Source organism: Puntigrus tetrazona, chromosome 21, assembly GCF_018831695.1.
Source record: "Puntigrus tetrazona isolate hp1 chromosome 21, ASM1883169v1, whole genome shotgun sequence".
NCBI lineage: Eukaryota > Metazoa > Chordata > Actinopteri > Cypriniformes > Cyprinidae > Puntigrus > Puntigrus tetrazona.
The window spans coordinates 2,936,657-2,946,978 of record NC_056719.1 but is presented as its reverse complement, the minus strand read 5'-3'; the positions used below and the strand labels follow the sequence as shown (position 1 = coordinate 2,946,978).

The window sequence follows — 10,322 nt, the reverse complement described above, 5'->3', positions numbered from 1 at the left end:
TTTAGATTTTATGTTTTGATGGTGTTGCTTATAATCGAGTTTCATAGAAGAAAAGTGGAGATGCCGGGGATTGAACCCGGGGCCTCATACATGCAAAGCATGCGCTCTACCACTGAGCTACATCCCCTTGTGCGAAATGGTGTCGTAAGTCCCTTTGAGAGCTGATTAGACTCACATTGTCGGGTACGCGAGACAAAATGTACCATTGCTTCAGCAAAATATTTACAAACAAAGCAATTAGTTTTAACTACACGTTCGTGTCTATAATTAATAAATCGTTGAAAAATATAAATAGTAGGCCTTTAGGAATGCTAATAGTAATGTAAATAAAATATTAACGCGTTTGAAGCTTAAAGACCGCTTTAAAGAGTTATAATAATGCATAGTTGATATGTTGGATGTTTTCAGTTTATACGATTGTACGTGGAGTCGTCGTTGCGGTGACACTGACACGGCTTATTCATCGCTTACTGTGCTGATTGGTTTAGAATTCCACCGAAACTACCGGCGGCCAATGAAATTGATTTACGTTGAACACTAAGACTGACAACTCGTCGTTGCATTCATCGGCGTTATGTGACTGGAAACTCGCAGGTGAATGTGTGTACACACAGATGACGAACCACACACGAGCTCTCTGAAATGGGATGTTTCATAGGCTAAAGATTACGACAAACGCCGGTAGAAAGCGGAATTTAAATCGGATTTCTATATCTCATCAAAAGCATGTCCGCGTTTGTGGTGAGTGAAAGGTTAAACGTGAAATGCTGAGAGTTTTGTGTTAGCTTGCTAAAGTTGTTAGCTTGATTAAGTGTGCAAAAGCTGCTTGCAGGTTTTAACTTTTTGGACGAAGGTGATTCAGTGCAGTGGTCAAGATTTGCGCAATCAAAGTAATATTATTAATATGGTTTTGTAACGACTTACTGTTTTATTTATTTAGCTAGTTGCAGGCCTTGTGAAATGCATATTAATACCCATGTGTTAGGCCCATTTAGGCAAATGTAATTCATCTTCAACGTGTAAGTGACGTTACATGAATAGTTTTGCAAACGAGAACTTGAGAAAATAGCGTCGGTGATCATTTCCCATAATGTTAAACGTGAGTTTCATTGGGTTCATTGGTTTTTCAGCGGCAATGCCTATGTATACCACAAGGGGCTCTTAAAGATTAAAGATATGCATCTTAAAATGTCCAGGTGTGAAACATGCAATTCAAATTATAATGTGTAAATACATTTAATTTAACACGTAGTCAGGGCTATTAATAAAGTTTGTGTGTGTGTGTGTGTGTGTGTGTGTGTGTGTGTGTGTGTGTGTGTGTGTGTGTGTGTGTGTGTGTGTACTGTGTGTATAAAATAACAGAAGTCGATAACATCTGGTGCTGGTGACCCTGCTGTACATCTGCAGCTTTCTAGGATATAAAATCTAAGAGTTATTTAGACAGGAGTTAATGTTGCTGAGTAACATTTAAAGCCATAGGTTTCAATAACCTTGTCAGACTGAGTGACCCTGATGTGCAGCTGTTCACATCAGACCAAAATGCATACTAGGATATAAATTAGAGGGTGAATCGGGGCCACATTAAAGCCATTCTGTGTGAAATAAAGAGGGTGACAGGTTTTGTTAAACTGTAACCCTGCCTTGACGTATTTGTTGACCCTGCTCTACATGTTCAACACTGAGAAAACTTAATTCTAGAATTTAAAACAGAGGGAAATTTAGAGTGAAATTTAATACTGCCTTGTTAGATTTATTGACCCTGCAGCAGAATTATAAAAAAGCAGTAACTCTTAGACAGTTTGTCTGAAAGGATTTATTTAAATAATTGAACCTGCTTCATATCACTCGCTCGATGCATCTGTTTTTCTGCAGCCTCAACAGATTCCCCAATTCACTCTAACAATAATGTGTTTGAACGCCAGATGTGCCCTCACGAGAACATTTAATGAACGGCAACCTCGAATCGCGGATTTTTCCCAGTTAAAATAAAATGCGTTTTGTATTCTGAAACAAAAAAATATTTGCGTGTCAAGTCAGGACCAGTCCTAAATAAGCTGTTATCGAGGAAGTGATTCACGTTGAGAGAGGGCAACACGTTCATTATAATCTCATTTATTAGCTGTCTGCGATTTATTTTTCTTCAGGCCCATCCCTCGGTTCGTGTCAGAGGAACCGAACACACGTACACGCCTGTGCTGTGTCAGGACGAGAAGTGTTTAGGCCAGGAAAAAGGAGTGCACATGCACTGCCCGCTCTGCTCCGTGGCCGAGGCTTACCAAGATCCCGTCATCCTGCGGGCTCACTTCCGCATCAAACACGTGGACAAAGGCATCGACTTTGCAGGTGAGGCACAGTGAGACTGTAGAGTCACACGTGATTCGTGTCCTTTGGAGACATTCGGTCAATCTCGTTCACTTTTTTTTTACGGACAGGCTTGAAGGTTCTTCGCTGCTGTATCCATTGTGAGATTGTTGGTACTATTAAAGGAGAAAAACGGTTTAAAGGTGCGCACTGGCATTGTTACCGCTGCAGAAATGGTTTCAACAGGAGGGACGAGGCCATCAAACACTATAAAACACACTTCCGAAATCCCCACACCACGTTTCAGATCCAAGTCACGCAGGTAAAGATGGTAACCTTGGGTTAAAACCATTTTCCATTTCCATTTTTGATCATGTTTGCGCGTGTGCTGTTGTAGAATGTGAACTGCCGACAGTATTATGGCGAGAGCTCAGAGGCTCATGCTAAAGCCTACGAAGGCCTGGCTGTTAGTCTTGGACCAGGTGGAGATGGCACTAGCATTGGATCCATCCTAACTCAGCCAATCCTGACCACTGGCACGGAAACCCTACTAACTGTGGAGCCAAAGGTAGACAAAATCATAAAGCTTTATTCTGAGACCGAACTGTTCTAGTGTTTGCCTTAAAGCTTTGTTCTTGACCTCTTCTTTCTGTGTTTGAAGGAAGACGGTGAGAGAAATGGAATCCCATTGGGTGCTGAGGAAGAAGTGGGGTCTTCCCAGAATTCATCTGATGGGACTCAGACTCTTGTTCTCATGGACCCTGATGGACAGGGAAACAGTGTGATCTATGACACCGCTACTGGCATCCTTACTGAACAGGTGAACAGTATTGTTTTATTGAACATCATATCACTATTTCGTAAAACGTAAAAATGACAAACAATATAGCAGGTGTGACTTATTAATGCAGCTCAACTATTAGTATTCATTATATACACTGCTGTTCAAAAGTAAATTATTAGTAACCCTAACATTTTTACCAGTAGTGTACATTTTTGAAATTCATATTTATGTACTTTACGCAGCCTACTGGTTTTGTAGATCTCCTTTAGGAGCTCTCAAAAAATTGCTTTAATTTTTAGGAGGCAGAAAGCTTGGAACAGACCCTACTACAGAAACGACTCCTGGAGCTCCACCAGCAGATCGACACACTACGCCAGGAGAAGGAGAGCATGGAGAAGACACTACGAGCTGAGATTAAACAGCTCAAAGAACAGGTACACCTGCTTAATCTCTCTCTTTCGCTCTAAAATCTGCATCGATAGCAGCATTAGTGTGATATCAAACCCTAAAATACTATTATTATTAGTAAATAATGCACACCCGAAGTATAAATGCACACGTATGCACATATATATTTATGGGAAATGCATTATTTTTTAAAGTGTGTGTATAATTGTTGTAATTAAATTTTAATTTGCATCCTTTCTATTTAATTATTAGGTTGCAAGCCTGGTTCAGTCTAACGTGAGGATGTTTGAGGAACTGCAAGCTTATCAATGTCCAGATCACAGCCAGCAGAAGGTGGCCAAGCTTGTAAGTGTTCTGAATGTACAGGATTGGGTTAATAAAAACGTCTATTACTCCAGAGTGAAACCGTCCTCTTTTCTTTTGGTTTTTTTTTTTTTACATTGTTAGCTGGAAAACCTTGAAGCTCAGCACAAAGAGCTCCTGCAGGCCCAGCTGGCCTCACTCAGGAGGGAGATTCTGTCAGGGGCAGATGGCATGCCTATCAATGGCCACGAGGGGGCTCTGGAGCTCAACGTAGATTCAGAGGAGTCGCAAACTGAAGCAATCAGTGGCACTTTAACAGGACTGGAGGACATGGATGTACAACTACAAACCGAGCAGCACGAGGCATTGAAAACCACAGAGCTTGAACTAGTACCAGCCGATACGATTACCTGTTTGGAAAACCCAGGCTTGGACTTAGATTTGCCAAACAATGGCTTGACTACATGTAAGGTTTTGGAGGATAAACGGGAAGCGTCGTTGTCTCTTGTGTCATCTAAGAAGCGCAGCTCAGCAGATGATTCAGAAGAAATGACTGAAAGCAAACTACAAAGAGTCAGCTGAAAATGACTTGACATGAAAAACACTCATCTTCATTCCTCGTTCTTAGCAAATTGCTGTTACCTTTGGCCCACATTTCCTGGTGTATATATGTGTATATATACATATGTGTGTGTGTATGTATATATATATATATATGTGTGTGTGTGTGTGTGTGTGTGTGTGTGTGTATATATATATGTATACAAAGTGATCTTTATTCTAATTAATTTGGAAAAATATGCATAAAAATCTCCATTTTTAAATCTGACCTTTTTCCATGCTTATTTATGTGTTTAATTGCTGGTTTTGTTGATGTTTGCTGATGTACTCATATGTTCTTGTCAAAAAATGTGTAGGATTAAAACATATCCAACTGGTCATAATTTCATAAAGTAAAAATGTTGTAATTAACTAATATGAGATTAAGGCGGGTGGCATAATAATTATCCTGTTTATTTTTATTTTTGTATTCACCAAGATTATCGCTATAAAATATTCTCGGTGCCATTGTTCATCGTTGTGAACTTTTCCTCAGACCGCTGCTGAAGCACCGCGGACACAGCAGCGTTTCGCATGCTAGCTGCCTGTTTTTTCTTGCCGTTGACTTTTATGTAATCGTAGTTTTTTATATCATAGTCATGATCCAAGTGTTAATCGTATAAAACGTTGCTATTGCTTAAAGTTTAGAGCGTTTGAGTCAGTTTCGCGCCTTCTCCAGACCGGATGGCGGCAGTACGTGATGCTGCTTCGTGTTTATTAAGCCGGGGAAGAAGGACGCGGGCAATTCACTAGCGCAGTATTGTGAGTATTCTTAAATGTTTCGTTTTATTTAAAGCCTAAACGACGTGTCTGTGTAAAACATAAGTGTCATTGTCGAATTCAGTATGCGATTTATTTGCCAGCTTTGCGGTTACACGCGAGCAATCACTCGTATGCATCGTGCCTGGTTGTTTCTGTGTAACATTTACAGCAAGATATGAACATAAAAGAGGCCCCTTCGTCAGAGCAGGATACCCCAGCACGTATCACTTGACTTTAAATGTCATTTCACGGGAGGACACTAGATTAGTAAGCTCTGAGAGGAATGCATGATTGTTTTGTTACAGCTGTTTGCATGCATGGTGTCCTGTGTTTTGTAGTGTTTAGGTGACTGATGTCACAGTCAGGGCAGCCCGGCGCGATGCCCTCGGCCCCGGACTCCCCGTCTCTGAGCGTCACCGTCAGCGGGAACGTGCAGAAATACAGCATCAAGAAGAAGAAGGTCCTGAATGCGGAGGAGACTGAGCTGTTCGAGCTCACTCAGGCTGCTGGGATAGTCATTGATCAGGAGGTTTTCAAGTGAGCCACGCAAAAATAATTATTGTGTCAGTACCAGCATAATAGGTGAATAGGGTAAAAGCAAAAAAAAAAAAAAAAAAATTATTTTCAGTTGCTTAGTCACAGTACGTTATTGTGTATTACGCACTTTTATTGTTGAAGTAAGCGAATAAGTCATTATGCGATTAAATGCATGTATTTCTAGAACTGTGTCGGGTCCTTACATTTGAAAACTTTCAGGATATTGTTAGGAATAAAACCGAAAGGGTCGGGGTATGTGAGTGAAAATAAACTTACAAATAGATGAAGTGTGATATTTAAATGTGCATTTTGGATGTTTTCTTTGTACTAGCCTGAAAGTAGAGTTCAAGCTCAAAATCTCAAACTTGACTAGAATGGTCGTGCATGGATTGGAAATGCATCTGTCTTAAAAGAAATTTGAGTCAGACCTTTCAAAGGGATAATTTTTGAAAATATGTTAAAAAAAAATCACAAAGCCTGAAGGACTTGATTAGTTGGATCAGGTGTGTTTAATTAGGGTTAAATCTGGGCTTTTTTATTATTGAAAACTGTTGTTTTTAGTCCCTATAATGTTGCCATATTCAGAAAGCAATAAGGACACAGTAAAATCACTGTAGCACAACCCTGCTTACTAAGATGTTTTTATCTGTTAATGTTGCATTTTTCTATATGGCCCATCTCGCTCTGCTACAGGATCATAGTGGACCTGTTAAAGATGAACGTGGCTCCTCTGGCAGTCTTTCAGACCCTAAAGGCCATGTGTGCGGGGCAGAAGGTCTCTGAAACATCCACCGGTGACGCTTCCACAGCGTCCCACACCACCACCGCGCCTTCAGAGTCTAGAGGTGAGTGCTACACATGGAAAAGACATGGAAACCAAAGCATAATATCAGCTGCAAGCAGCGATGACCTCGGTTCAGGAGAACCGAATGTTAAAGTTAAGCTTAAAATGTATTAATACATTATTTAAATCGAATGCTGTTTTGTAATGTTAGTTTATATACTGAGAATTAACATGAATTTAAGTATTAACTAACATTCAAAAAAGATTTGTAAATTATGTAAAATATATTGTTAGTTTTTAGTTGTTAATTAGTCTTTTTAGTTACCAATAGTTATTGAATTATTTTAAATTATTGCCAACACTTTTATGATCTCTCTCTCTCTCTCTCTATATATATATATATAATATTTATTATTATAAAAATTTATTTTTTATTATTATTTATTATTCTAATTAACTAAACTTTGCAGTAAAGAGTCAGTCTTAAAAGATTTCTTATCCTATCAGTCAGAGACATTAAAATTTATATTAAAGTTGATTCTATGCATTACTTTTACTTGTGACACACAGAGAATTAGTTATCTTATATCTTCATCTAATGTTCATCCTTGGTATTACCTAGCCATCACCTGTTACCATATAATCAGATTTTCTGGAGGCCCCTGAGCATTATAAAGTTATGAAACTAACCATACTTCATCAGAATGACTTAAGACAGAAAGATATAAGACCTAAGACAATTAATGCTATCTATATTAGTCTAACTTTAATAAACCACAATTGCAACACAGTTTAAGATATTTAAAACCCGCTCGTAATTTAACTTCTTCAGTATGTTGGTAAAATGTTTGGTGAGAATGGCTTGGTCTCTGAAAGTATTTAAAATTCCACAGATTCAGTTTCATCCTGAATACATATTCAAACCAAAATCACTGACTTCCTGTTGGGTGGAGTCTTTCAGTCGTTCAGCACAATGAGATCTATACGTGTACCGAATTTCATGTGAATATGTGTAAGAATGTTTGAGCTAAATTGCAAGATTTGTGTATTTATTTATTTATTTATTTATTTATTTATTTATTGCCAGGTCCCAGCCTTGGTGGCATACTAATAACCACAGATTTAAAATTGTGTGCCGATATTCAAGAGCTTTTGAGCATGTTAAGGCCCCCAAAAGCCTTGTGATAGTAAATAAAACAGGAAACCCTTAAAAAAAAACTAAATATAGATTTGCATGATTTGAATTGGAAAATAAGGGTTGTCAAATACAAAGCAACATTCATGCTGTTCTGATGGTACTTCACCTGTCCGTTTTGGTAATCTGTGTGTGACTTCCTATAGAAGAGGAGGGTGTGGTCTCAGGAAAGAGCACTAAAACTGCAGCCCCTCCCTCTGCATCGGTGCCCCGCCCACCTAGAGGAGGGGCTAAGATAGTGGTCTACAGTGCGGGTGACACGAGCGCTCCTGTCTCTCAAGGTTTTTCTTCTCTTTCTTCTTTAGCTTGGTTCTCTCATTCTTTTTTTTTTAATCCCCGTACTTGTTCAAGGTCTTCTCTTCACTCCCATGAACTACTGCAGCACATTTTTCATGCTGACATAACTAATTCCTGCCTCAGCTTCATAGTGCCGTATATTTGTTCTCATTCTCATGCCTCGCCGATTGTGCCTGCGATTTGCGGGCTGAATGCTCTGAATATGGGGGTGAAATGCCCTAGATCTTCTTCCTTCATGTGTCTCGTGGACTCTGTGACTCTCATCCAGCTTTAGAGTCCTCTGCTTCTCATGGTAAATGAATGTCTGTTAATGGCGTGTGTCGAATGTGACACTGTGATGCACTAGTCAACCGGTATTCTGCAAAATTGTCTGCCACCAACATTAAAAAGCATGCATGTGACTGTCAACTTCATAAACGGATGGTGTTTGCCACTTCATTGCTGATTTTTACACTGTTATAAATCATCTTGGTGTCACCTAATCAACTAAATTTCTTTCATGTCTGACCTTCTCCATCATTTTGAGTTGTTTTGACACAAAAACACATTTCACAGTTTTAGGTCTCTACTGGTGTAATTATGCTTTTAACTGGTCAAAAGATAATTTAAATGATGTCTGTCTCTAATAATTTTTAATTACACAATTAAAATTAGAAATTTTATTCACGCATAATATTATATATTTTTAAATAATATATTTTAGTGATATGTTCTTCTTAAATTTTTTTATTTATTTTTTTCGGCAGATTGCAAAATATTTTAGTAAACTGTTTGGAATCCTTAAACCTATATTCTGATGTTTACTTTTTTTTTTTTTTTAATATAGTTCACAACAATCAGAATGTAATTTATTTTCTTCATAAGTGAATTTATTTTTATCGATATACGGTTGTTAATCTGTTGAGGCTGTCAGCCTACAGTATTTTAACCTCTTTTTTTAAATAATCATCCTGGAGAAACTACTCATAATTCCTATGATCACAGCCAAAATAACTCTTGAAATCTTTAATGAAACACTATAAATGACTTGTTAGTCTTATGTATAAAATTCTTTAAATCAATAGCTTTATATTTATTGAGACTTTTTTTAAAAATCCCAGTGTGTAAAACAAATACTTTGAGAAACAACGCCACAGAAGTAGTTGTCCCGCACCGTTGCACTAATTAACTAGTAGTTAAGGCAGTATATACGATTGGTTCGTGAGCATATGCTGATATTTGAACTGAAGTATTATCATTAGTTTGCCACACTACATCGAAACGTCAGACAGAATTTCACAGTAAAAAAATTCAACTTTTAACTCAAAATGATCGAGCCCGTCGCACACGTATGTGTTTAATGTGTTGTGTTAATGGGCGTCTCTTCTGTGTGTATTTGTGATTTAGTACGCAGTAAAACGAGTTCAGGGCAAGGGGAGAAATCGGCAAGAGATGGTTCTAGCCAGCGAGTGCCACGACAGGTCAGCGCCACCAGAGGTCAGAAGAGCGCAAAGAGCTCAGGAAGCAGCAGCTCGTCTTCTCAGCTCACCTCCAACTGAAGTTCTTCATAAATTACACAACGCAAACCAAACTTTCCCGCTGATGAACGTTCCCGTAGAGTTTGAAAAACCCTTTTCACTCTAAACAAAAATAACAAAGCTATTTTAGGGCTCTCTGTAGAAGATTTCTTTAGTGCTGAAGACCTCTTTGCATCAAATTTGCATCTCACACCAGAGAGACTATAGCTGAAGCATGCCATATTTTCCACGGTTTAGTTTACACATTCACACCAAAACCATTTGAGAAAAACACAGATAATCTTTTGCTATCTTTAAACCATCCACTTCTACAGCTCAGCGGCTCTGGGCCGCTGGGAAGTACGTCTCGTTTTAAACCGTAATAAACTCAAAATTGTCTTGGTAAGCTTTGATGTCTAGATGGATATTATGTTCACTTATTTTGATTTGTGAAATGTTTTTTTTTTTGATACATATGTGCGTGTTTTTTTTTTTTATTCCCTTTTCTCTTTAATGCATCTCCAATTTTAGATAAAAATATTCTTCTTGAGGTGTTTTGCACATTATTTCTTTTGTATAGTATGCATAAATAATGTACAAAGCGAAATCTGAGAGCGTGTTTTGTTCGTAAATCTTGGTTAGTGTTCCTGGTTTGTTTTCTTGATGAGAGTTAAGACATAAGCATTTAATTATGCGGTTACATAGACTGGAATTATGACTGCTCTCTTCATTCATTTTGACCAGAATGAACTCTTGATCAGCATATTTCATATTTCACGCTGAATGAGACGGAATTTGCTGAACCGCCTTCCTCTATAGAAGCTGTATTGTGTAAGACGGGGCCAGGGTCAATGG

The 10,322-nt window shown here is 38.3% G+C and overlaps 2 protein-coding genes and 1 non-coding gene across 5 annotated transcripts; 2 read left to right on the top strand and 1 right to left on the bottom strand.

Moving 5' to 3' along the window:
* Positions 1-55: 55 nt before the first annotated feature.
* On the bottom strand, positions 56-127 carry trnaa-ugc. Its single transcript has one exon. It is a non-coding gene; the product is annotated as a tRNA-Ala (tRNA).
* Positions 128-538: 411 nt separating this feature from the next.
* zgc:193801 (uncharacterized protein LOC564476 homolog) lies at positions 539-4,869 on the top strand. The gene is made up of 8 exons (XM_043221925.1): positions 539-741; positions 2,145-2,343; positions 2,433-2,623; positions 2,699-2,869; positions 2,963-3,121; positions 3,385-3,519; positions 3,746-3,838; positions 3,941-4,869. Exons 1-8 carry the CDS (start codon positions 727-729, stop codon positions 4,376-4,378), a joined length of 1,401 nt encoding a protein of 466 aa, XP_043077860.1. The 5' UTR covers positions 539-726; the 3' UTR covers positions 4,379-4,869.
* A 129-nt stretch (positions 4,870-4,998) lies between these two features.
* On the top strand, positions 4,999-9,873 carry mzt2b (mitotic spindle organizing protein 2B). 3 transcript variants are annotated; one of them, XM_043221927.1, is made up of 5 exons: positions 4,999-5,158; positions 5,497-5,695; positions 6,389-6,540; positions 7,824-7,955; positions 9,358-9,873. In XM_043221927.1, the coding sequence occupies exons 2-5, from the start codon at positions 5,511-5,513 to the stop codon at positions 9,507-9,509; spliced, it is 621 nt and encodes a 206-aa protein (XP_043077862.1). In that variant the 5' UTR covers positions 4,999-5,158; positions 5,497-5,510; the 3' UTR covers positions 9,510-9,873. The 3 variants fall into 3 exon arrangements, with proteins under 3 accessions (XP_043077862.1, XP_043077861.1, XP_043077863.1); XM_043221926.1 differs by having other exon boundaries at positions 7,821-7,955; XM_043221928.1 differs by lacking the exon at positions 7,824-7,955.
* The last annotated feature ends 449 nt before the right edge of the window (positions 9,874-10,322 follow it).

Coding starts and splice junctions, on each gene's coding strand:
- zgc:193801 (XM_043221925.1), top strand. Junction 2,344..2,432: donor CAAAGGCATCGACTTTGCAG/GTGAGGCACAGT, acceptor TTTTACGGACAG/GCTTGAAGGTTCTTCGCTGC. Junction 2,870..2,962: donor TACTAACTGTGGAGCCAAAG/GTAGACAAAATC, acceptor CTGTGTTTGAAG/GAAGACGGTGAGAGAAATGG.
- mzt2b (XM_043221926.1), top strand. CDS start 5,511: ATGTCACAGTCAGGGCAGCCCGGCGCGATGCCCTCGGCCCCGGACTCC. Junction 5,696..6,388: donor ATTGATCAGGAGGTTTTCAA/GTGAGCCACGCA, acceptor GCTCTGCTACAG/GATCATAGTGGACCTGTTAA. Junction 6,541..7,820: donor CGCGCCTTCAGAGTCTAGAG/GTGAGTGCTACA, acceptor GACTTCCTATAG/AAGAGGAGGGTGTGGTCTCA.